This window comes from Motacilla alba, chromosome 14, assembly GCF_015832195.1.
Source record: "Motacilla alba alba isolate MOTALB_02 chromosome 14, Motacilla_alba_V1.0_pri, whole genome shotgun sequence".
Taxonomy (NCBI): Eukaryota; Metazoa; Chordata; class Aves; order Passeriformes; family Motacillidae; genus Motacilla; species Motacilla alba.
Genome location: NC_052029.1, coordinates 3,117,872 through 3,143,745, shown reverse-complemented (window position 1 = coordinate 3,143,745; position 25,874 = coordinate 3,117,872). Strand labels below are relative to the sequence as shown.

General features: G+C 42.7%; 2 protein-coding genes across 11 annotated transcripts in view; one reads left to right on the top strand and one right to left on the bottom strand.

Annotated features, from left to right (window-relative positions):
* LOC119706739 (katanin interacting protein) overlaps positions 1-17,235 on the bottom strand; it is a 57,070-nt gene extending 39,835 nt beyond the window's left edge. For 2 of the 10 annotated variants that reach the window (XM_038150698.1, XM_038150706.1), the window contains exons 1-10: positions 17,146-17,235; positions 16,016-16,143; positions 15,548-15,623; positions 13,877-14,046; positions 9,227-9,312; positions 7,536-7,688; positions 5,271-5,535; positions 3,778-3,927; positions 1,547-1,710; positions 371-483 (exon numbers count right to left, since the gene is read on the bottom strand). In XM_038150698.1, the coding sequence (XP_038006626.1) occupies positions 371-483; positions 1,547-1,710; positions 3,778-3,927; positions 5,271-5,535; positions 7,536-7,688; positions 9,227-9,312; positions 13,877-14,046; positions 15,548-15,609 (1,163 nt within the window). In that variant the 5' untranslated portion in view covers positions 15,610-15,623; positions 16,016-16,143; positions 17,146-17,235. Of the gene's footprint in view, positions 1-370; positions 484-1,546; positions 1,711-3,777; positions 3,928-5,270; positions 5,536-7,535; positions 7,689-9,226; positions 9,313-13,876; positions 14,047-15,547; positions 15,624-16,015; positions 16,144-17,064; positions 17,083-17,111 lie in introns of those variants that run through there. The other 8 variants (XM_038150704.1, XM_038150702.1, XM_038150703.1 and 5 more) reach the window with 8 other exon arrangements.
* Positions 17,236-17,244: 9 nt separating this feature from the next.
* GTF3C1 (general transcription factor IIIC subunit 1) overlaps positions 17,245-25,874 on the top strand; it is a 38,554-nt gene continuing 29,924 nt past the window's right edge. Inside the window, exons 1-8 of the mRNA XM_038150697.1 lie at positions 17,245-17,512; positions 18,387-18,596; positions 18,767-18,943; positions 20,007-20,150; positions 20,712-20,808; positions 21,268-21,391; positions 24,272-24,427; positions 25,029-25,144. Coding sequence (XP_038006625.1) covers positions 17,283-17,512; positions 18,387-18,596; positions 18,767-18,943; positions 20,007-20,150; positions 20,712-20,808; positions 21,268-21,391; positions 24,272-24,427; positions 25,029-25,144 — 1,254 coding nt within the window. The 5' untranslated portion in view covers positions 17,245-17,282. The remainder of the gene's footprint in view (positions 17,513-18,386; positions 18,597-18,766; positions 18,944-20,006; positions 20,151-20,711; positions 20,809-21,267; positions 21,392-24,271; positions 24,428-25,028; positions 25,145-25,874) is intronic.

The window sequence follows — 25,874 nt, the reverse complement described above, 5'->3', positions numbered from 1 at the left end:
AATAATTGGTGCAAAGGTGAATAGATGATAGGATGAACCCCACAGGAAAATGTACCCAACACCAAATGACAGCTTTTTCAGCATTCCACCTTAGATTCACAGAGTTTGGTTAAAAATCTGGGCTCCATTTCCAGCTGGTTCTGAGGCAGTGTGAGAAGAGAATGCAGAGGTGATCTGAGGACCATTAAGTGAGATGTTGGCAGATCCTGCTCGACAGAAACTGGCCCAAGGCTGCACTGCCTGATTTGCTACTTGCATGGTATCTCAAGTATTTGAAGATTACCAGGTGTAGTAATTGGACTGGTGGCATTCTAAAAAATCTCTCTTAAAAAAGGAAGTTATCCTAAAGCAAATATATATAAATATATACCTGCTTCCAAAAGGGCAGAATCTCTCCACAGCTCTGGCGACTGTAGTCCTTGTCTGGCGTTTCTCTGGAGGTTCAGTCTTTGCAGAAAGAACAGATGAAACAGAAAATGTCTCCTAAGTAAGAAAAAGATTAATGTGTTCCATTCAGATTGTTCTCACCACACAGCATCAATCTGCATCTCTGGAACAAGTAAGAGCTTGGGCCCAGCTCATCTGTAACTCTGTACAAAGTTAAAGAACATTTAATGGAGTTGATCTTGATTTGCAATGAAAGAGCTGAGCTTGGAGCTTGATCTTCTATGTGGAAGAAAACATAGAAGCAAACTCTGAAGATTAGGAAATACACACACACACATATATATATAAATATATACATATATAAAATCTCATTGTATACATTTGGTAGGATTCAGGGTTGACCAAAGCTTTGGCACAGGTCTACTAGACTTTCTCCTCCAAAATCATCAAGTCTTTTAAAATCCCCAAACCCCTCAATTCTATTAGCATAAAGATAATGATTTATTTTGTAAATAAAGAGCTATCAGTAAGATACCTGAGAGAAAACAGAAGAAAAGTGCTCCATTCTTATAATGCTATGGGCTCTTTCTCTGACTCTACTCAACTTTTTTGTTGATTTTTTCTTGACTTCCTTGCTTATAAGTTTTTAATTGCTTTTAAACATGGTTTCTGGAGGTAAGAGATGAACACACATTGGGGCAGAAAACCCTTCCCAGCTCATCCTCAGTGAGATCTAGCAGTGTACAGGACAGCTCTGCTCCAAAAGCAGAGCATGCACTAACAGGGGGCAGTGTCCATATTAAAGAGTCCTGGAGGAAGGCAGGATTTATTGGCATGAAAATCACACATTGCCTCGTTTCAGAAGCTTGCAGGATGAAAATGGCTCAAGTGGGCCTGCAGCTGTGCATCTGATTGTACAGACACATCATATGGCTGCTCTATCAGTTGCTCAGTGATCCCTGTAATCAAGAGGGAGCTGTGGGATGCCATCCCGAGGAAGCAGAATAAAGGAAACAACCCTTTGGAAGAATAATACAAATTAAATTACACTTAGGGGGCATCACCATTCATTCATACACAATCCTAATGTGTAAGAGATTGTAATTCATGGGGGTTTTGCTAGTTGAACAAACAGCTCTTTTTATTTTTTTTTCCATACCTTTTGGGGGTCGGTGGCAACTGCTTGCCTTTGCAGATCTCCCTGCAAGAATTCATTCTCAATCTGCACTGCTTGAACAACAGCTGAAACAGAGAAGTCAGGATCCTTCTCACACACATTCTTCCTGGTTACTGCAAGGGATGTTTCTGGTCGACTTAAGGGCTCTGGGACCAAAAAAAAAAGGGAAGAAATACTCATTTGTTCAGGACATACAAGTACAGAACATTCCAACGTCTGAAACTTCCCACTCAGTTACTGACACAGGGCTTTGCAAGCAGTCTATAACCATCCCAAATGAAGCTGAATTCCCCCAATTTGGTTTTATGCTAAGATTCCAAGTCACATCTTCTTTAGGCAACAGTTAAAACAGCATCGTAAGAAAAGGAAAACCAACAAATGAGAAACATAATCTTTTTTTTTTTTTTTGATTGCTTTGTTCTGGTATTTAGTGGAAATGCCTTGTAATAGTCCATTGAAAAGAAGTATATATAATTTAAGCACAGCAGGAATTTTTAATTGGGGTGTTCAGCTATTTTGGAGGAATCCTACCAGAGACTTCTAGCAAAACAAGGGGAGTCAGGAGTTGCTATTTACAAGGCAAAATAAATGACCTTATCACTTAAGCAGTCATCACAATGCCCACACGAATCCCAATCTTCCCAAACTTCATGGAGAAACAGAAACATCACAGCCTAGAAACAGGTTTGAAAGAAAGGAAATCAAATTTAACAGATGATGTGAGATTGGACTAAAAGAGAAGCACAGTGGTTATATCTGAGGGCTTTAAAAGTCAAGGGAAGAGAAGAGACTGAAGTTGTACAGACATTTAGAGTGAGGGGAAATACTGAAGAGCCAGGGTGCTCTCAGGGCTGCAGGGAGGAGAGCACAGTGCAAGTAACATGAAGTCCACCTTGAAAAGACAAGAAGTTCAGACTGAGCTGAGATTTGTGTGCATGCACTCCTTGCACATACACCCATGAAACCTTTCAACAAGCATCAGTCATCTCTGCAAAAACAGGGATGGAATAAACACCTGCTTATTCTTCTGTACTGTATCATCCCCTGAAATGAAATTCATTTAGGATTTCTCACAGTAGTTGGACAGAAACAGCTCCAACCAGCACTATTATAACCTGAGAAAATGCTGCACACATCCCTGGGAAGTCAAAGCAACATCTGCTTCAACAGATGGTGGGTGAGGGTCTCAGAAGCTACAAAGGGGATTTATTCTGGAGCCAAAAAGGATTACCTTATTTTTCTCTGTTTGGTTTCCTGCTAATTAAGAAACTAATTATTTTGGCTTTTCAAAACCACTGGCCTTAGTGCTTTCTTGGGACACATCTGGATTCTGCTTTTTTGAAAAGAGCAGCTTGACCACAGAGTATGGCAGGTCTGAAAACTTCACCTCAGACCTTTCAAAACTCAGGCTGATCAGACTTGTTCAGTTAAGGACTGCACTGAACTACAACTGCAGTCACAACTTCAGCCCCTGCATTTGAGTTTTGCTGTGTTTTGTTGGGGTTTTTCCCCAGGTAAAGACCACACCTTAGCAGCAGATTTTTAGAATAAGCAGCAGTGGCTTCAAATGATGCTCTCCAGTCCAAGAAAGATATTTTCCAGTATGGTCCTAGATACTGGCACATCTACCCAGCACTGCAGACTGATCTCAGTGTTCAAGGTGTAATTCAAGAACAGTCCCAAGGGTCTCTTTTCACACAGGGTCTCTTTTGTCATGCTGTGAAAAACTATGCCTTTACTGTGGTAGAGAACTCTGCATTTTGTATTGCTACAAATGTGTTGTGTTAAACTCTTCCACCAAACATCAACTGCTGACTGGGAGAACACACATTTCCATTAATACCACAGGGAATAGACCTCCACGAGGGAAGTGGGAAACACAGAGCAAGTACTGAACAAGGACTGAAAGGGAGAGGGAAAATCTTGTGCTGTGGAAGCAAAAAGAGAAGGGAGATAGTAAAGATGTGGCAGAAGATTGAAGTATACAGGCTTTTACACTTTATCACAACTTCACTGAAGTCAGAACATTCGAGGTGTTAAAAACAACAACAAAAGCACAGAAAATCCCACTTAAAAAAAAAAAAAAAACAAGCAGGAGAGTGACAGCTAAAAAAGTCACATAATGACAGATGTGTGCTGAAATTGCATCTGAGCCAGAGGGGGAAGAAGCATAAAAACTCTCCTTATTGACATCATATATTCTTATTTCTTACTAGAATACATTGTTTCATGTCTGTCCTGGTGCAAGAACTCAGCAGAGAGTGGCCGAGTGCCTTTATTTTTCAGCGTGACTGGTTTGACAGGAATGTACACTTCAGCACTGTCCTTTCTTTTGGCTGAGAGAACTTGCACTGGCTTCACTTCTGCAAGATGAAAAGGAAAAAAAAATTAACTTTAAAGTTACGTGGAAGCAGCCAGCCCAGGAAAATTTATTGGATTTTAAATGCTAAAGTTTTGCCACTTTAATTATGTTGGCATATTTAAAAGTGATAATTTCCATCCCTTTCACTGGCACTGTTCTGTTGATGCAGAAGCACATATGGATGGCTGGCACTAACTCAAACAAAATAAAAATAGTGTTATAATGTACCAAGATATCTCATCTCTGCCAGATATTTACCTGCATTACTGTCAAGAAGAGCAAAAATAAAAAAGAAGTCCTGAGTCATTTTTTAACACAGTTATACCAAAGTAAATTCTTAAAATACAGACACAAATGTTATCTTGTTTAGAAGTTTCAGAGGGGGAGAGGGTTTTCTAGAATAGCTCATAGAAGTACTCCTTCACTTTTTGGTTTAGGAATTATTAATGCCTCTATTGTTTCCATCACATCTCTGAAATTTCTCTCTGGACAAAAAGTCCTGCACCCTCCCAGAGCTTTTGTTCTCACTGCACTTCCATCCCTTACTCCTGTCTCTTCTTCTGCCCTTCTCCCCATTCACATCCATGATAATGAAAGGAACACTCCTCTACTTAATTCATTCCGGGATTGTTCCTCTGAATTTATGCAATTAACTATAGATGAGGGAAACAAAAAAAAGAAAAAAAGAAAAAAAAGGAAGCAGTAAAATAAACAAAACCAAAAAAAAAAACAAAACCAATTACTGTACCAGAAATGAGCAGGGAGGGAATTTTGAGAAATACTAAAGGTAGGCTTAGGTCTGGTTTCTGCCTGAACTCTTCACCCTTTGTTAAATCATCTTTGAGATCTAATGAGTGGTTGTGGGTTTGGGCACTGAGGCTCCAAAGGAGACACAAAGAGACAAAAAGAAGTGGCTCATGTCAATCACCAGGGATGAACAGCACACACTGGGACAGGCACCCAGCACCCAGGGTGTGAAATAAAGGTGAGGCTGGGAAGATTTGGCTGCCTGAATTACTGCAAAAACAGTTCAGAAATATATCTAAAAACATGGTAATTCCTTGAGAAATCTCACAGACAGTCTGAGACAATCTTAGCTCAAGTGTCTAGAGGCAGCGATGCAGGTGCAGTAACCAGGTCTGTATCTTTGGATTTGCTAAAAATACAGATCTGATGAAGTACAAGAGGATGCAAGTGTTCCAAATCAGGAGATCAAAACAACAGGTTTGCTGAAGTGCATGAGAACTTAGGAGGGTATGGAGTAAATCCTAATGATCACCCTTAAAAGCAATTCCCCCAGAGAATGATTATTGTAAGGAAGAATTGTGGAAGACACAGACTTACTGCTTTGATCCTGGTTGAACTCCAGCACAATTGGGGCACCAGAGTCAAGGCTAGAGCATCTCCCAGCATCCTGATGTTCAGAACCTTCCTTCTGCACTGCCCCACTGCTATCCAACTGAAGGCCTTCAAAGCCTGTAATTGCTTCCTCAGTGGGAGATGGGTCTGAAAACACATCCTCTTCAACAGAGTCATAATCATCACTAAGGGAATCTTCTTCCATCCTCTCCTCTTCCACACTGTGCTGCAAGCTGCTTCTCAATTTCTGCTACAATATAAACACATCTGTCAGAAAAGCTCAAATTTGTATTTTAGAATAAACCAGAATGGCTGCCAGCTCCTCTCCAGGAGAAAGAAAAATCTTCTGAGGAACTCAGAGCCATGATGCAGCTAAAAATATTCCCATTCGTATGTCATGTCTTGCCTCCTTTGATGAGGGCTGGTAAAGAAAAATCATCCTACAACTCCTGTGCTTCTTCTCATCAGTATCCAGCAGGAACATTCTGTAGGCCAAGGAGCTTTTATGTGCAAAACCAATTTTTAGGAATAAGTTACAAAAAGCAAGTAAGGGGGAGAGCAGAGGCATATATTTGTGCAGTCTCACAGTTGTGCCTTGCTGTTTGAAGAGTAGCTGCAATCCAGAATTTCCAAATCCCTTCACAAGACTGTCAAGCTCATGTAGCAGCAGCTCCTTTTTAAGCACATGATAGATGATAATAGTCCTGCCTTGTACACATCTGTACTTCAAAAACCAGCAGAAAAAGAGTTGGGCTCTGATGGGCTAAGCTCCCAGCTTGCACTGAGTTTTTTGAAGTGGACACACTGTAACAGGATTTTATGCAAAAAAATAACCTATTTTGAAATTTACTGTGGAAAAAACTGCCCGGCCTCTCTCATCACACACCACAAACAGCACAGATGATGCTGGAGAGCTGTGGGCTTTCATGAATGCAAAAGGAAAAGACCTTGCATCTCTTAAATGCTTTCTTATTTCCCCCTGCTTTGTTGGTATTAGAGTTTTGAGATAAATATAGGTAAGCAAACTGTATAAAATGAAAACCTGAAGCTACCTTAGGTACAAATGAACTGTGACAGTCTATATTCAGTTTGCAATGAAAGCTTCAAGCTCCTACAGATTACACTTGTTAGGAAATCCATGTTGACAGAAATATATTACAAAGAGCAGACAAAGTCAGGCTCAAAAGAGGGTTCATAAGCAACCTGAGCCTTGATATCGAGCATGTCTTTAAGACAGTCAAAACTAATATTTCCAGCTCTTTGACAGGAAATTGTACAAGCTTTCTTTTCCTTTGAAACCTCTGCATCTGCATTGTAACAAGGCATTCAAAAAAACACATTATAGCCCCAGCAAAATCAAAATTATTTCCATCTTGACTAAAAAGATAAGTGGGGGGTTGTTTTGAAATTATTAGCTTCCTATTAAAACCACATAAAAGATATAAATATCCATCAGTGTAAACAAGTTTGTAGAGCAAAAAATAATCATCAATGCAAGAGCAACATAGGAATGAGAGAAAGATGCAAGCTAAGAAAATATGCTTGGGAATTTTGTCTGATGTCAGTGGTAAGATCTGTTAACAGTTTCATATATAGATGCTACTCCACTACCCAGAAAAGCTTTATTTATGTCATTACTTGCTTAGGCAGAAAAACATTCATAAATTTTTGTTCATTGATTAGTTTTCTTTCACATTTGTGAAGTGTGCTAGAACAAACTGCAATTAGTGCTCAAATGGAAGGCTGCACAGTCAATACAACAACAATCCTTGATGCAAAGCAACTGCATTGATTAGAACATTTTCAAATAGTCTGATTTTTGTTAGGTAAAACAATGACATGCAACAATTTTAGCATCATTATTTAAAGACGACTCTAAAGGCACCAAAAGCTGTTGTTTCGGCTTTCTCTAACCTGAAACCCAGGAGTGATGTTCACTTGCACAACCACTAAGTGAACTGAAAGAGGCTCCTTGCAGGAAATACCTCAATTCAACCCAAGAGAGACGATATTCCACCTCCTAAAAATAAGGTTTAACATTTTGTTGTGTTGCTGATTGAGACTTGATTTTTCAAGAAACTTTACTTTTCATTTTTCTCCTTCTTTTTGTCACATCTCATCAAAGCAAAATTCTCTAATGAAGACACCACTATAGAGGGGTTTGGGTGCTCCAGCTGAGGCTGATCCCAGGGCACAATCACATTTCAAATGACACTGCCATGAACAACAGAAGGCAGCTGCCAACTGTACCTCGGAGAGAGGACCATCATCATCATCATCATCATCATCATCACTGCTGCTCTCCACATTCAAGCTTTCATAAGGCTCAAAATCTTCAGAGTACTGCAGAGATGGTTTAATGTAGAGTTTACCCCCTCCTTCTGTTTTAATTGCCACAGTTTTCTGTCAAAAGAAGCGTTCGAAGAAATCAGATTTCTTCTGTGTATCAGCAGTACTAAAACAGTAACCATCACACTCTATAGAACAACAGCATGATCAAGCACTGCTTTTCCCCTCTGTTCCACAGGAGGTTTCTGTCCTCCCTCAGCTCATCTTTGGGCCCCTGAGTCATGGTTTAACAGCCCTGGTCAAACTCGCCACCTGCTGCTGCTGAGCCCAGAGCGGGCAGTGATGTTGAACCTTGCTCTCTGTTGTTCCTACACTCCTCTAGCATTTTCTAAGTGCCAGGGGCAGAGATGTCCCAGAGGGAATATCCTAAGACAACTTGGGTGAATTCTTTCAGTGAGTCCATCTTTCCCCCTCACAGCATCCCTTAGCACACTCCAAGTTTGACAGGTTTGGCCAGGAATTGCTGGGTCCTCTAGATATCCAAAAAATCCCCATGGAAAATCACTGGGAAAGGAAATTTCTATGTGGTACAACCTCCTTCTCAGTCTGTGATTGCACTTTTCCTTAGCTAAATAATTCCAGTTGTTCATAAGGATATAATAACTCCTATCCTTCCATCCAATTGGATAAAGGACTTAAGGAATCATCCTGAGCTAGTCCCAAGTAGCAACCAGGTTTTAGTACAGAGCTACACATCTGGCAAATTCAGCAAAGAAGTCCTGACAGGCCATAATGGGAGCTGAGAAAATGAATTCAACTAAGCAGTAAGAGTGGTAAATAAAGTAATGCAGCCTTAAAGCTTGAATGTGAAGTATTTTCTGAAAGAAAAGAAAACCTGCACAGCACACTTATCCACAGTGCCAAAGACCTCTGATCCCATCACTCCAGCACAGACTGAACATCCAGCCAGGCCAATGGCTAATCAAGTACTGTAATTACTTGGGTGACATGTCTCCATTGTTCTGAATTCACATTTATTGTTTTAATTAAGTCCTTGACAGGTTAACTCAGATCCTTCTTTAGGCTAAAAGAAAATAGGTTTCTCTTCTGAGAAGAGAACCAACAACTGTGGAGCTGATGGCTCTAAATTTCTTATAGATAGGATATTTTTATCTATATGTATTTCCCTCTCTTATGACCTACAAGAATTTATCACAAATTACAACTCAAATTATGCAAATTACATTTCTTTATCCCTCAATCTTGTTGCAGGGTGGAGAACAGCAGTAACAGGCAGGGATATCTCTCCAAAATGAATTTCCCCATCCTTTGCACTAGATAAATTCCCTAGGGTGCCATCAGAGCTATCCAGCAGCAGCTATTCTGCTGGAGGACACATTGAGCCACTCATGTCTAGGCTACAGAAGTTTCTGTGATGAATGTCACTGCAGCCAAACCCTTTCAATGAGATTTGCCTCTTTAGGCTTCCAAGCAGACACAAATCTGAGCAGGGTAACATTTCATGTTGTCAGTATCCAGCCCAAGCCACTCAGAGAGCACCAGCTGCCCACTCTGTACCACTTGCAACCAATTTCCCTGAAATTAATTGCAACCTAAGAACCAAAGCCCCATTTCTTCCACCTGCCCCATACCTGAAGCCAATTCCTGCGTTGTATCTTGCTTGGGGCAGTCTGAGGGCTGTGTTCTGGCAGCCCACTCTCTTCTAGCTGGGCTGCTTCTTCAGCAGGGACACACAAGGATTAGAAGAGAGGAGAGAGACAGCAGAAATATGATATTAGATAATAAACAGACACCTTTGTGGATTTGTGGGTTTTTGTTTTGCCCCCAGCTAAGGACAGAAGGATAAATCTGACAAGTGAATGGAATCAACAGCTGCAGAGATATCCCACATCAAATCCTGGCCAGTTCCAGCAGCAGGAGTTTTGAACCTCTTCAGGGACAGTTTTCATCAAGTGTTTTTAAGAGAATAAATTCTTTTAAGATACAATAGCTTAACAGCAAGGGAAACTCCACCTTTTTTGAGATGAAAATATAGAAATACATTCTAGAACAGAGGTACACATCATTCTGACCCCCAGCCTGGGTAGAAAGTAACCTGTCTGAGGAAACCAACTGAGCCCAGAACCCAATTACCAAAGGCAGACTGACAGACAGGGTGAACAACACGTGATATGCTGGGTTTACAAAGGAATTGTGTGTATTTACGCTCAAAATTAAGGAAACATAAAATATTGGCAGATTAAACAGAATGCACTGGGTATTTAACATACTGTGCAGAGAAGGATTCTTCATGTATAAGCTATAAATAAAGGACAAACAACCATTATCCTTCATTTCTAAGGCAAGGAAGAGTTGGTTCAGGAACTTCTGCAGAAAATCTCTGTATGGTCAAGGAGAACTAAGGGTCTCTGTGCTGGAAATGGCTCCAACTTAAGAGTGGAACAATGGATTGAGAAGATGCTTTGATTGAGAGAAAGAGACAAACAACTTGCAGGTCACATCAGCGTCCTCGATGGAACAAAGGCATCACCAACACTCTCAGTAGCATCCTAAATAAAGGCATCTCATTTCCTATGGCCAAGACAGATTTACAGCTTCCATTTCTTCTCAGTGGAGAAAAACAGCTGATGCAAAACCTTTTTTCTTTAAGCCATAATTTAATGGTCACCCTAAGGCTGCAGGAACTGACACTACCAATAAAAGAAGCGATTGTCCTACAAAGGTCATAGAATCACAGAAAGATTTCATTTGGAAGGAACCTCTGGGGCTCACCAAGTCCAGCTGTTCACTCAAAGCAGGGCTTACTTCAGAATTAAATCAGGTTGTTCATTACAACTCTCAATACCTTATTTGCTCTCCTGGGGGTTGGACAACCCTACATGCACCTGTGCAGTGACCTGTTCAGAGAATTGATATGGCAAGTTTAGACTGTGGAAAAACATTAAAGATTCCTTTTAGTTATAGGCCCTTGGGCAATCTGGTTCACCAGGAGACTGCACAAAAGCTGGTCCAAGCAGACAGGAGGGAACAGGCCCAGGGCAGGACCATCCTGGGGGAAGTGTTTGCTTATGTCCAATGTGATCACAGCATTGCAGGATGTTGTTATGTTGCTCTATTGCTCCAGCACAAAGAATCTCTCTGTCTCAGAGGCCCAAAACAGGACTAAACACAGAGGGGAAAAGGAATGGACTGCTCCAAGGAAGAGAACCAGCCCTTCCAACCAGAGCTCCTGCTATTCCAATAGGCTATTCCCAAGGAGCAGCACTGGTTCTGCTGGCACTGAACTGCCATGAGCTTACACTGTGAGAAGTGTGGTTGGATTCAGTCACTGCTTTGGGAGAGAACTGGAAGCACCTTTCCCTTGCACTCTCTAAGAATCCATCTCTTCAAAGCAGCTGCCCAGAAGCCCCTCAAGTGTGCTGCAAATGTGAGCAGGAAAGGGGGAGATGGCAGGACTCATGCTACCACTGCTGAGAACTTCATCCTCAGAACTGCTTGGGTGGCTCAAGAGACTCTACAAGTCATGGAGTGATAGGACAAGAGGGAATGGCTTTATATTGACAGAGAGCAGGGTTTGATTGGATATTAGAAAAAAATGGTTTCCTGTGAGGATGGTGTGGCCCTGGCACAGGGTGCCCAGAGCAGCTATGGCTGCCCCTGGATCCCTGGCAGTGTCCAAGGCCAGGCTGGCCAGGGCTTGGAGCAGCCTGGGAGAGTGGAAGGTGTCCCTGCCCATGGCAGGGGCTGGAACAAGATGAGCTTTAAGGTCCCTCCCAGTTCTGTGATTCCATGACTCTACTTAGCAATGGATTGTAGTGGTCATAGTTTGACATGGATTCAAGTGACCAGGTGTCTCTAAGCCAGGAAGAACAGTCATTGAAATCCCAGGCAGAGACTGGTGCAGCTAAGCAAGTTGTCTGTGCAACAAACATTGCTTTGGAACAAAAATATCCTTCCCATGGGATGGATGGGATGTGAATACCAACCAGTATTTGTTTGGGCACACAGAACAGCTCCACTGGTGTCACTCCCTCAGGGATTTGAGCTGTCAGTGCCTATTTGACTAGGCAAGAACTGAGAAGTACATCCCTAAATTATTAGTCCTAATCCAAGGAGACCCCACATCACCCTCGAGACACACATTTGTGGCCCCACAGACACTCTCTGGAACAACAAACAGAGTTGTGAAACCATGTGTGGGCTACAGACCCAAAGAAATGCCAGCACACCTACAGCCCAGCTTCTCTACCCTCCAACCCATCATTTCCTTAAATTCATTACCAATCCTAAGCATAAAAACTTTATCAATCACTATTATCAGTAATTACTCCCAGGGAACACAAAGCAAACAGTCCTGACAAACAGATTTATGATGACCCTTTCAGGAACCAGAAAGAGGGATTTATGCTTGTTCTGGATTATTAAGTACCACCCATTCCTAATTTTTCAGTGAAGAGTAATCCTACAGATGGATGCTTTAGAAGTAATAAATGATGCAATAATTCTCATGGGAGATGGATAGAGAAGAAAACTCAGAGCTGTATCTCAGCTGGGAATCATTCCTGTAAGTAAAATCATATTCAATCATTGAGAAGAAATACCTTGAAATGAAAGAGACCACAAAATTGCTAAGGTAGAACTCCAAGGCAAGAAACTCATACAGCAGTGACTCTCATTCTGGACTCCAGTGGCAAAACCAAATGGAAGAGGAAAAATGACAGGATAATGGTTCAGTTGGTATCTTTCCTGCAGCTTCATGGGTTTAAAACAACACCACTGGAGAGTTAAACAGCAAAGCACTGAGCTATCTGCTGCAGAGCTGCTGCTACAGTCTCTGATAGATGGAGTTGAGGAAAGGAACAGAGACTGCAACTGGAGTCTTCAGAGACCCCTAAGACATGTATTCTACCTTGACTGAGGCAAATGGCTTTAAGGGACCATAGTAATAAAGAATTTTAGTTAAGCTGAGACATAACAACTGCACAGCAGAACTTTAAGAGGAAATTTCTCTTGACAGGAGTTCCACTAGAGCTGCTGCCACAACATCCCCTCACAATTTTTGGAGCAAAAGGTCCAAGATGTTGATTTACACCCTCTTTAGCTAGCTGAAGATGTATCAGCCCTGCGTGACAGAGCACCCAATTCCCACCATTTCCCAGAACATGACCATTTTTACATCATTGCACACAAGGTTTGCCTTTCACAGAGAGCAGTGGAGCCAGGTGACAAGCTGATTCCTCATCACCATCCCACACAGCCTGCAGGAAATTATACAAGCTGAACACACCTAAGCCTGCAAACAAGTAGTATGTGCCCAGTGTAGCAGGAAAACAAATTAAGGAGATGAAGTGAGAGCCACGGTTGGAACAGTTATTCAAGGAAAAGTTTGTTTCCGGTACTGTTGAGATTAATAAACTTTCAATCAATAAATTATCATAGTGGGTAACTTTTTAAACTCTTTGTCTTTATTTTAGGTGAAAATGAAGCTTAGGCAGACTATCAAACATTAAAAAAACACTGAGATAAGTTGTAGCAAGTGTGAACGTAACCGACTAAGGCTGGTAAACTGCTTTACACAGGGATTTAGTAAAATCAACTTTCTTTTCATTATGCTAAATAGATTAGAAGGCCAGTAAGCTCATACTTTATACTGTCATGCATGCAAAATTATTCCTGTCACTGCACTGCTCTCAATGACAGATAGACTTAAATTAGAAACAAAATACCCATTTTTCCATAAAGCCAGCTAATCACTGGGAAAAAAAAGGTTGATTTTCTTCACTTCAAATATTTAAATAAAGATTAGCTATCTTTTTAAGACAACTATTATAGCTTAAATGTAATTTATGAGCTTAATGAAGCTATTACTGGATATAATTTGATTACAGTCTATGTCATCAAATGTCATTTGTCCTCAGGACACCAGGCTTGGATAACACTGAAGTCCATCAGATCTCAAATCCTCTTAATGGTGTTATGTGTCAAAGGTATACCATTATTTTCCCCTGACAATTTATATACATTTCTAATCTTCTACTTTTAGTTAGAGCTGCTCAACAAATGAAGAGGCAGGGAAGTTAAATGTTGGAATTAAAGAGGGATCAAGTGAAAAATGGATAGGGTGTTGCAGAGACTCCTCCTTAGACAAAAGCAGCTTAAGCACTCTGATTTCCATGGAATTTCATCCCACCAGGCTCCAGTGCTGCTGCCCCTGGATCCCAGTGACCTCTCTGAGTGAGTGCCAGCTCTGGTGCAGCTCTGCCAGGCTGCAAGGCACTCACCCTTTGTCCTGGTGGGTCTGAGCCTGTTTCTCAGGCAGCTGTGTGGGGTGATTTTCCTGGGGTACTTTCTCAGCTCAGAGTTAGCTCCATTCACATACAGAGAAAATCCTTTTTCCAACTGCTCCAGTCTGATTTGCATGGGATCTTTTCTTTTTAACCGCTCCTGCAGCCTGAAGGAGAAAGGAAAAATTATTCAATATCATCAAAAATGATCCAATAATTCATCCTTGCACAGTGCATACACAGATGGTCAGATCTTCAAAAAATACAACACACCATGTCACAAAGCTGAAAAATACGTTCCCAGTTCAAGGAACCCTTTCAGAATTCATCTTCCAGGGTCTGTTCCTGTTCTGTAACATGTATGAGCACCCATACACTATGACAGATGAAGTTTGACCAAGCTTTTCCTTTCTGAGGTTTTTTCCCATGTTCTTTCTTATTTCACATTATCTTCTCCATTTGGTATTTTGCATATTTAACCTTTCTTCTTAAGAATTTTAAAGCACTTCACTTAGAATTTCAAAAAGCTTAAAAATTGTTGGCCTGTTTTCAAGAATAAAAATGATGATTTGTGTTTTGAAACCGGAGGTGGAAAGCCCCCAGCCAATACCGCAGTTAGAGATAGCAGAAAATTAAATGCTGGTTAAAATAATATCAAAATAATGCCCTTCCATGGGCTCAGTTTCAGCTGCTCTCTGTATTCCAACTCTCATTTTCTCTCCTTTCACCATGGGTTATACCCGGTCCATGCTAATTCCTTTGGTGAGGTGACATGCAGGCCAGGAGTTTGGCATCATGTGGGTGACAACTTGTGAATTCCCCTGCACCACCTGGTTTCCCTCTGACTTCAGGAGGGGTCAATCCACAGGCCAAAGTCCCCCACGTGTCTGTGTTGTGACACAAGCCACCTTTTCCCAAAAGCATGTCCCCAGCAGTCAGAATTAGAGCTCTGATACCAAGGATGCATGTTGGTTTAACCATTAAATAAACTGGTTTTATCCTTTTCCAAAACTGCTTTAGGATACTGTATAGGAAAGAAACCTGTGGTCACAAAAATTGGCTGGGTTTTTAACATAATTGTGGCCTTCAAGGTCTTTTTACCAAACCAGTTTGTTATAGAATTTGATTAGGAATCCCTTGTGTTAAAGGAAGGAATCCAGCATGAAAGTTCTGTAGACTCCTCTAAAATAAGCTATGAAGTTCATCTGTCCAGGGTATAGTGACAGGAACACATGAACAAAGAGGAAAAAGAAATGTTTGAAACTTGTCTGAAAAACACTGGAGTTTGCAAAGGCAACCTGGCTGTCCTTATTTATCACTTTTCTGTATTTCTGACAACATAACAACTGTGCCTCTTAACTACATCCTCACACAGTGTGAGCCGCCAGTTACTTCTGAATCTACAACCTCTTGCTCTATAAACAAAAATCTTCCCTGTCACTGTGGAAAAAGTAATTATTTTATTAATAAATGTATTTATATTTTAAATGCTGAAAAAACACTGTAATCTCCCCTAGAAATAGGAACTTTTAGCAAGCAAAGGGAAGAAGAGAGAAACACCTGAATGTTTTAAGGCACAGCAAGTCAGACTTTGCATCACAGCTGCTGATATTTGATACAATACAACAAATATTTCACACCCAAAGTGGAAACAAATGTGAATATTACCGGTTTCTCTGCTGAAGGGATATTAAATATTCGTCATGTTTTTCATCAAAGTCAGTCACCATGTCTTAACATAAACCTGAAATGAGAATATAATGGTGACACTGAATGATTTATTATGGAGTACCACTGGTTTTGCACCCTCAATAGATGAGAAGGCTATAACTGAAAAACATTCCTCTTTCAACCATACATAAAGCTGTCAGGGCTGTAAATAAAGCTCCTGAAGAACAGAGGAAACAGTAGTTGTTTCACTTATTTTTCAAAACCCTTCACAATCTACTGAAGAACCAAAAAAACCTAAAAGTAGAAGGCATATGCCATGACAAGTTTATAATGCCAGACCTGGCAAGCAAAGCCCAGCTGTGGAAGGAATTCTTTGAGCTGCTACCACCAATTAGGTCAGTTCATCCTACAGCCTATTCACTGCTGAGGCTGTACATATTTGAAGTGTTTAATTAAAGATTTTACCTGGCTTGCCATTCAGGAAACCTGAATTTTTCCAGCAATCCTCACCACACCGCTGCCGCAAGTCTTGCCAGGGTGTGCTCTTACACTCTCCGAAGTTTAAATGTGCCACCAGCACGCTTCGTTGAGCTCTGTACCAAAGAGAGAACCGCGTGTTTTGTCCCGTACCGACCGCAGGGCAGCCCTGCCCCAGCCCGGCCCCGCCTCGGCTCTGCGGGGCGGGCAGCGCGGGGAGCCCGGCACAGCCCCGGATGGACACGGAGCCGGGACAGACCCACGGACACAGTTACAGATGGACACGGAGCCGGGACAGACCCCCGGACACAGTTACAGATGGACACGGAGCAGAAACAGACCCACGGACACAGTTACAGATGGACACGGAGCCGGGACAGACCCACGGACACAGTTACAGATGGACACGGAGCCGGGACAGACCCACGGACACAGTTACAGATGGACACGGAGCCGGGACGGACCCACGGACACAGTTACAGATGGACACGGAGCCGGGACAGACCCACGGGCACAGTTACAGATGGACACGGAGCCGGGACAGACCCACGGACACAGTTACAGATGGACACGGAGCCGGGACAGACCCACGGACACAGTTACAGATGGACACGGAGCCGGGACAGAGCCCCGGACACAGCCCCGGATGGACGCGGAGCCGGGATAGAGCCACCAGACAGAGGCCCTGGGCGGACACTGACCTCGGACAGCACCCCAGGACGGCCACAGACCCGGGACAGAGGCCCCAGATGGACACTGACAGCAGAGAGAGACCCCGGACAGATCCTCCAGAGGACAATAACCCCGGACAGAGCCCCCAGGCGGACACGGACCCGGGACGGACACTGACCCCCGGACAGAGCTCCCGGACGGATATGGACCGGGGAAAGAGACCCCGGACGGACGCAGATGCTGGGGCAGGGTCCCCAGACACGGACCTCGAACACACACTGACCCCGGACACACACTGACCCCGAGACACACACTGACCCCGGGCACGGCCCCCAGACACACACTGACCCCGGACACACACTGACCCCGGACACGGCCCCCGGACACACAGTGACCCCGGACACACACTGACCCCGAGCAGACACGGACCCCGGACACACACTGACCCCGGGCACGGCCCCCGGGCAGACACAGCCCCCGGCAGCGCGGGCCGGGCCGGGCCTGTTGCTCGGTCTCCCTGGCGACGGTCGCGCCTGGCCGCCGTCAGTTCCTGCGCGCCGCGGGCCCGGAAGCGGCGGCGGGGATGGAGGCCATGGAGCCGCTGTGGGCGCTGCTGGACGAGGTGGCCCTGGAGGGGCTGGACGGCATCACCGCGGCCGCGCTCTGGCAGCGCCTGGCCGCCCGCTCGCCGCCCTTCCCGCTGCCGCTGGAGCCCGACACGCAGCAGCTGCTCTGGGCCGCGCTCAGCGCCCAGCCCGACGTGCGCTTCTACCTCCTGCCCCGGGCGCGCCCGCCGCTCCGCCTGCACGACCGGTGAGGGCAGCGAGCGGGCGGCCCCGGCCCCTTCCCGCCGGAGAAGCCGGCACTGGTTGCTGGGCGAAACATGGGCTTGGCCGCCGGGCTAAACCCGGCCCGATTACCGGGCTAAACCCGGGCCTGGTCGCCGGCTGAACCCGGCCCGGTTGAGGGGCTAAACCCGGCCTGACTGCCGGCTGAACCCGGCCCGGTTGCCGTTCTCGCCCAGGCTTTTCTGCAGCAGCGCTTTGGTAGCCGGTGGCAGCAGGCAGGGCCCAGGGTGGCTCTGAGCCGCTGTTTAGGTGTTGTAAAAGAATTCTCACTGTTGGGGGGTCAAACATTGGAATAGATTGCCCAGGGAGGTGGTGGAGACACCATGCCTGGAGGTGTTTAAGATCTGGCACTGGCTGATGGGTTTTAGGGGTCACAGTGGTAGTGCTGGTGGATGGCTGGATAATCTTAGAGGTCTCTTCCAATTTTGATGATTCTATGATTTAGGAGACCTGTATACGAGTCCTGGCCTGATTTCCGTTCAAATGACTGCATGCTACCTAGGTACAGGCAGAATTTGTATGTCCTGGTCAGCAGGGTGGGTGTACCTGTCATTTTCCTTACCTGTGAATTATATAGTTCTCTTATTCCCACTACTTTTCTTATTCCCGCCACATCTTTGACTTTTCAAAGATTAAATAATGCATCCCTCTCCTTCTGCATGCTGAAAAGGTTTTGTCATGCTTGAGGAGTACAGCTCTGCTCTTTGGATTTTTCCAGTTTGGAGATTTCAAAAGAGCTTCATTTTTCCAAGATAATTCCTAGAGGTATCAGCATTGTCTGTGACAATCTTGTATTTCTCCTTGCTTGGTTAAGTATTGGCTCTTTGGTTTTATTTCAGATATGAAGAAATAGACCTTGAGACTGGAATATTGGAAACCAAAAGAGATCCTGTTTCTTCAGATGATATTTATCCTATCCACATGATTTTGGATAACAAAGATGGCATACAAGGTTCCTGCCAGTATTTTAAAGAGAGAGTAGACATCACTGATCAAATAAGGAAGAAGGATTTGCAGCCTTGTTATACTTACAAAGAAGCTGTTGAAAAGTGAGTGAAATCCTTATATCTGGCATTAAAATACTTCTAAGTTCTAAAATTTAGTCCTTGCTCAGTTTGTACAGATTATATCAGGAATGGCGTTTCTGGAGCGAAAGGGATTGATCTCTCTGTTTTTATGAAGCCAATAACAATACAATACTTTTCCTTCTATTTCTTAGATGGGGAGAGAAATTAGTCATTGTTGCTTCCCAGGAGCAGCGTTACAGAGCTTTGATAGGCTGGGAGGGAGACCCTGACTTGAAACTCCCTGACTTTTCCTACTGCATTCTGGAGCGTCTGGGCCGAGCTCGCTGGCAGGGAGAGCTGCAGAGGGACCTGCACAGTGGGGCTTTCAAGTAAGTTTGTATCTTGCTCTGAGAATTAAATCCAAGGTTGTTTTTAAGTATTCCTGTGAATATCTGAACAGCTATACTCTGTAGTGTTTCATCCTTACTACCAGGAGTGCTTGATTTGGTAGAACTGTGCTGGTCTCATCCTTGAGTTCATTGTCCTTCCTGATATTTTCACAGAGAGCCAGAAATCTGTCTAGTGGGTCAATACACTGGTTTCTAATTCATGGAAATTCTTGCTTTTTCTAAATAACTTTTTCATCAAATTTGGGATTGAAAAATGATTTTAATTTCCTTTTCTAAATTGCTGTCTGAGTATCTTACCCTCTTTTTGAAGGGTTTCTTGGACTGTCACCTTTTGTCCACAGCATTTCCCTGTGTGACATCTCCTCCATTGAGAGGGACCCTGAGTTACCAGCTCCCAAACTAGGCCAGGCATTTTGCTGATGGAGGAGCATTGCACACCTTCGTAGAGAACTTCTGGATGTGTCCTGAACTTCTGGACAATATCAGCATTTCTCTAAGGGTTTACTGCTTTTAGGACATGGGTGTGTTGTAGCTTGCACTCCACCTGCTGCTGGTTTTTGCCACTTAGGGAGCTCTTGTAGGTAGCTAAGATGATGAGGACAGAGGGGAAAACTTTTATGGTGCTTTTCTGTCAATTTGGTGGCCCAAGCCAGCTCACCAAGGAGGGAAATGAATCCCAGAGTTGTTCCAAGAAGGGCAGTGACTGCAGCATAGCCACGAGTCAGAAAGAGAGGATGGAAAAGGAGGGCATGGGGATAGAATCCTGATCCAACCCCCTCATCAAACCATGTCATGACGCTCTGTGCCTAAAGGCTCTAGGTTAAAATCTGAGATATTTCTCTGTTTAATTGGATTAACTATGAAAATAAATTTCACAGGTTTTCCTAATTGTGGACTTCCTAACTTTGAGTTATCCCTTTGAAAATTAGCATGTGTCCCTAAGGCTATAGGTAATATGGGTAAAGCATTCTGGATAGGGGATAATTAGAATTTGTTTGCAAAAGTTCCTATTCCTATAGATATCTTGCCATCTTTTCTTTAGAGTGGATGCTGGAAAGCTCCATTATCACAGGAGGGTATTGGACAGAAGTGGTCTGATAACGATGCAGTCCCACGTCATCCGACTGCCGAGCGGAGCACAGCAGTACTCAATTCTGCTCCTCCTGACTCGCTTCCATGTTGATAGGTATGCTTTAAGGGTCTCCTGGGTACTCTTTGACCTTTTACTGTGGTGAGGGATTGTTCTGTTGTCACAGAACCATCAAAGTTTCCTGCAATTGACGCTTTCCAATTTATTAACTTCTCTTCCAAATGTCGGACACTTTAAAACTTGTCTTGGAGCTGTAAACAGCAGGTTCTTCTAGTGCCTGTCACCTGCCTGCATAAATATAATTCTTCTTTTTGTAGAAATATTCATTCCGTTCATTTTGACTGTTTTCACTTAAACACATTTCTAGTCGATTTTTTGTTTTGTTTTCCTATCTTGTTTATGATTAGAACTTGTGCTTCTGTGGGTTGCCAGTGAAGTAACAGCTTGGGCTTAGTCATTGTTTCCTCTTTGAGATCTTTTCTTAGAGGCAAATTATCTCATGTGCTATTCACAGGAGGAAAAGAAAACTAGAATTCCTAAACCAATCTGAGAACACTTAGCATACTTTCTCTAGTGACTGACAGTTTCTAAAGCTACAACTCATGTTTATGAAGTTAATGCATACTTACATGTAAAATAATTCTCTTTTTTGGTTAGGAGGAGCAAATATGATATTCTGATGGAGAAGCTCTCAAGCATGCTAAGTTCTCGTTCAAACCAGATGGAAACATTGGGAAACTTGAGGGAAGAGTTGGTGAGATTCATGACTCTTTCAAATTCTCACTCAGTAGAATCTAGATGCTGAGTATCACAGGCACTCATTCATACTACCTGCTTCAAAAGTTGCACAAAATTCTGGGTTAGGATAGCAAAAGAAGGATCTTAAAAGCCTACTAGCTCAAACTGCTGTTGGTGTTTGTCATAGGGAAGCAGTTCTGTTCCACCACAGCCTCAGAAACGTTTTGTCAGTGGATGTCATCATGCAGTTCTTACTTTTCCACTGCTGCTGTTTGTGTGGGTGGCAGAGCTGGAGGGATACAACACACTCAGGAACAGCTCGGGTTCTGCACTGAAAGGCTTTTAAGTTTCTTATGGATATCCTACCCCAAAATACAGTGTTGTAAGAGCAGGTGGTGTGAATGCCTTTGATACCAGTGAGCAGGAAGTGAAGCTTTTGGGCTGCAGTGACTTTTGCCATTTCTCTTTGCATCAGGGCCTTTGTGAGAGAACCTTCAAACGTCTCTATCAGTACATGATGAATGCTGGCCTGGCCAAGGTTGTGTCTGTCCCCTTGCAAGACATAAATCCCAATGGAGGACCCTGCAAGACAAAGAAAGGTCTTGGTTTTGCTCTCTTTTTGTGTGATTGCATTGATGCCATTCTATCTGTGAGCTTCATATCTTAAATTAAAAAAGGTGTAAGTAAAAAACCTGTCCATGCAGTTATGTAGATAAGTGTGCTACTTGAGTTAAAATGCTGCAGCCCACTTGAATTAAGCATTCGTTACAGATTTTTGTGGAGTGAATATCATCAGGTTTGTTGGATATCAATGTAAGCTGTGGTCTTGGGACCTGATAAGACTGCTCAAGCCAATACAGAGTAGGAACAAAGCAGTCTGCTGACCTTTCAGGTTGAAGTTAAATGACAAATCAATAAAACTTGACCAAAAAGTACAAAAACTTAATGTTGAAAAGAAGGTTCATTATGAACTAAGTTAAAAAACAGACCATTCTTCGTTATGACTTTTCCTGAAAGCCATGAGAATGCAAAGCCTCTCTGAAAATTTTCCTATCAAATTATGGAAGTAAGGTCTTACAGCACTTGGAATTCACAGAACACAGAATATTCTGAGTTTGAAGGGACCTGCAAGGACCATTGAGCCCAACTCTTAAGTGAATGGGCTATACAGGGGTCAAACCCACACCCTTGGCATTATTATCTCACCAGCTGAGTTGATAACAGGGTTGAGGTAAGTGAGACACCCAAAATTGCTATCCAAAAAAGCCACAGTCTGCTGAGGGGTGGTTAATGCATAACCAGCTTTGAATGCCAATTGAATTGGTTCACAGGAACTGCTGATAACTTCAAACATGTAGTGGAGAGACAAAGAGCAGGACTGCATGAGGAAAGGGAACAAAAGATAGCAACTGTTCTCGGGAAAAGATACAGATAAAACTTGCATGGGGAAAAAAAACTACAAGAAATAATAATGGAAAGTATGAGGAAGGATAGTACCTCCAATGGAATTAATACAGTTCCTGAAGGAAATCTAAACCAAATCCTTAATCACAGAAAATCCTAAGAGGCAGATTTGCAGGGTTAAAAAGAAAATAGTTCTGAAAGATGAAGTGTATCTTTTAGAAATATAATGAATTGTTTGTGAGAAAAAAAAATCTGATATGAACTAAACATTGCAAATTACATAGTCTTTGTGAATATGAGTGATCTTAAAAGAGCAAGAGAAAGAGCCAATAAAATCATGAAAAATTCCAGAAGACAAAAAAGAGTGCTGATTACATGGAGTTGGATTAAGGCTGTTGATAAGACAAATTCCTTCAAATCATTTGAGTCTGGGAAAAGGAATTTCTCTGTAGGAAAGTGTATTCTAAACAAAGAGAAGCTGAGGCCAAAAGTAGGTACAGCATCAAGATGGCTGAGAGAGAAATGACCCAGGTCTTTCAGGGGTGTTCTAATAAGCTGCAAACACTTGGAAATAAAACCCAGAAGACTAGACAGCACTCCTAAAAAACAGTTTATAGGCAGTAGTAAAAGCATTTAACTTGCAATTAAGGTATTTACCTAGAATACAAGAAAATACAAGTCCACTTACAAGCCTGGTGTTTTATGCTCTGTCAGAGATGGGCAAAACAGCAGCTGCATTTACTGCTTAAGTTTGTTGGGAAAAATGCCACTTGATGAATCTTTCACTTGAATGATAATTCCATCTTACAGATGTAAAAGCTGAAAATCCACAAAAATGCCTTAAAAACACAAGGTATTAAAGGAGGATGAATTAATAATAGCTGATTTTCAGCAGAGATCAAGATAGTTTAATCTCTGGAGTTATACAGGAAAGAAGATAGAAATATGTGGGACACACTGAGGATGAAGCCAGAGCATCTGCTACGGGAAGAACATTATTGGGCAGCAGGAGCTAAAGGAAAAAGAATTGGTTTGTTTTGGGGGATTTCTTTTCTATGGGAAGTTTTTTTGTTTGTTTGTTTTTTTCAAACACTGCTTCCAGTGAAAATTAATGGGCTGTAGAAATGCAAAGGATGTAATAACAGTGCTTGCAACCCAATCCTAAGCAGTGTCCTAGGAAAAGGATTCAGCTTCAGGATTCCTGCTGCAGGAATCATGTGGCCTGCAGCACAGTCACATGGTGAAGTGACTGTGGGTTAACTTTGTGTCAGCTGGGCATCAGCAACTGCTCAGATATATAAACACAAGATCAAATTCATCAGCTGAAACCTTAATAATTCCAATTGCAGCCTTCACCTGGCCTTTTCACAGCAGTCTGTAGCAGAGGAATGGCTGGAGATGTTCTCCCCACTGCTGCAGGATGAACTGGCTGCTGCTGCAGCAGCTGCTGAATCACTGCAACTTGCCAGGGTGGCAGTGTCCAGTAACCCAGCTCGAGTTACCACTGGTGTGAAGTGGTCCAGCAGGAGCTCTGTGACGCTGAAGAGAGCAGGATCTCAGCTCTCCTGCAGCCATCTGTCCTTGCTCTACCCTTTGCTGAAAGGGCCCAGTGAGTGGAGAGTTACCACAGCACAGCTGATGGACAGGAGCGTGCTGAGATGTGGAATTAAATCAACAACAAGAGTCTGGTGGCTGGTGGGCAGCAGTGTGTTCTGTCCTTGTGAAAAGGAATGGGTTAATACCCAGTGAGTGATCTCCCAGTCAAATAAGTGCTCTCCAGCTGTAATTCTGAGGATCAGCACTGAATCCCTCCATTGATTTATTTATGCTCTGGAAGTTTCTCCCACTGGCACAGATGTGAAGGTTTGGAGCACCTCAGAAATTCACCTGATTGCCAGATTTGTTCAAAGGGAAAAGCTGTTCCAAACCTTTCCTAGAAATACCCAGCTCTCTTTAGTCATTTGTTCTCCATTGCACTGCTACTTCTTCATGTTGAGAAAAAAGTAAAATTGTTTAAAGCAGTGCACACCCCCTGCACTTTGTTTGGAGTTGTTACTAACACTCATTTTCCACAGGGACTGATGTCATGGTCCGTTGCCTTAAACTGCTGAAGGAATTTCGGAAGAAAATGGAAGATTATCATGATGATGATGAAGAGATCATCACAAAAGTTGTTCAGCCTGTGGATATTGTTTGTGAAAGGGATATGCTCACCCAGGCATATCAGTTAAGTAGGTGATTTAAGACATCTGAAGACTTTTCCCATTACCTCCTTACTCCTTGTGTAAAATGTGTGTATTGCAGGTGTTTTTACATTCTGGTTGCTTTTGTATCAGAAAGTGTCATTTTTTCATAGCAAAATGAGCTTTAAATCCAGATTAGACTGGAGATGCTGCCACCTGTTAGCCCTTCCTGGAAGCTTAGCAACTCCACAGCAGAAACAGGATGTTTTGATGGGATGAGAAAAGATGAAGCAAACAGTGTTCATTATTCTCCTATCTCTTTTCCTTTCCAAATGGAGAAATTAATATCTAACTGTGGAAAGCTGCCAGGGAAGAAAAATCGTCCATGCTTCTAATTTGAAGCTGTCACCTCCATACCTCATTCTGTTGGGCACTGCTTCATGTAAAATGGTGGTTTATGACAGTATTTGGCTGAATATTTTATGTGTCTGTAAAACTGTCTTTAGTTAGTGGGGAATCTTAAATTTAATATTCTGGCATATAGTGTTGTTCAGGGAAATATTAATGTATGTAGAAATAGATATATATAAAATTCAGTCAGATTATTTCCCTGAAATGTTTTTTTTTTTGTTTTCCCTTTCTGCAACAGTTGAAAGTAGAGGAACCAAAGGTATTTCTCAGGCAGAACTTCGCCTGGCTATGAATGTGGGGAAGCTGGAAGCCAGGATGCTCTGTCGTCTTCTGGAGAGGTACAAAGTTGTCAAGGTGAGGCTAACATAAAATAATTCAGATACTTATTGAAACTGAAGGTACAATTTTGGTTTCTCTGGGAATAACAGTGTTAACCTCAAACATTAGAAACAGCAGAGATTTGAGAATGACAGCAGGAGAGTCCTGGTAAGATTGAAAAGAGAATTAATTCAGTTGAGCAAAAGGTGTGTAAGGCAAGGGTTCAGTATTAGGATTGCAACCTGCTCTAATCAGAGCACTGAAGAATCTTCTCAAAGACCCTCTGTCCATGTAAGATCATTAATCCACGTGCCTTTTGAAAATAGCAGGAAATTCTGGAGCAAAACAGTTACTTCCCTAGGAATTACGATTCGACTTCTTATATCCAGATATTTCAGTGGTTTTTTATTTCACTAGACAAATCCAGCTGTCATGTCTTGCATGCCCAACAGTCCCTTTCCACAAAGGCACAATAATTGCCATCTTTTTAGAAAAATCTTGTCATTCAATAGAAGGTTCTGTACAGTTAAGAACAAACTGTATAAACTATTGGAATATCTGTACATGTTTTCCTCCAGTCAGCTGTGGAAATGAAATCTTCCCTTATTGATTGGAGAAGTGTGTGAGTTTGTAGATCCTTGTAAGCTCCTGTTGGAGCAGACAGGGCAGCAGCACTTCCACTGAAGTCTGAGTCACTCAGGGAGCTGCAGTGCCCTTATTTCACAAATATTTTTGTTCTGAAAAAAATTGATTTCTACTCTGAGTA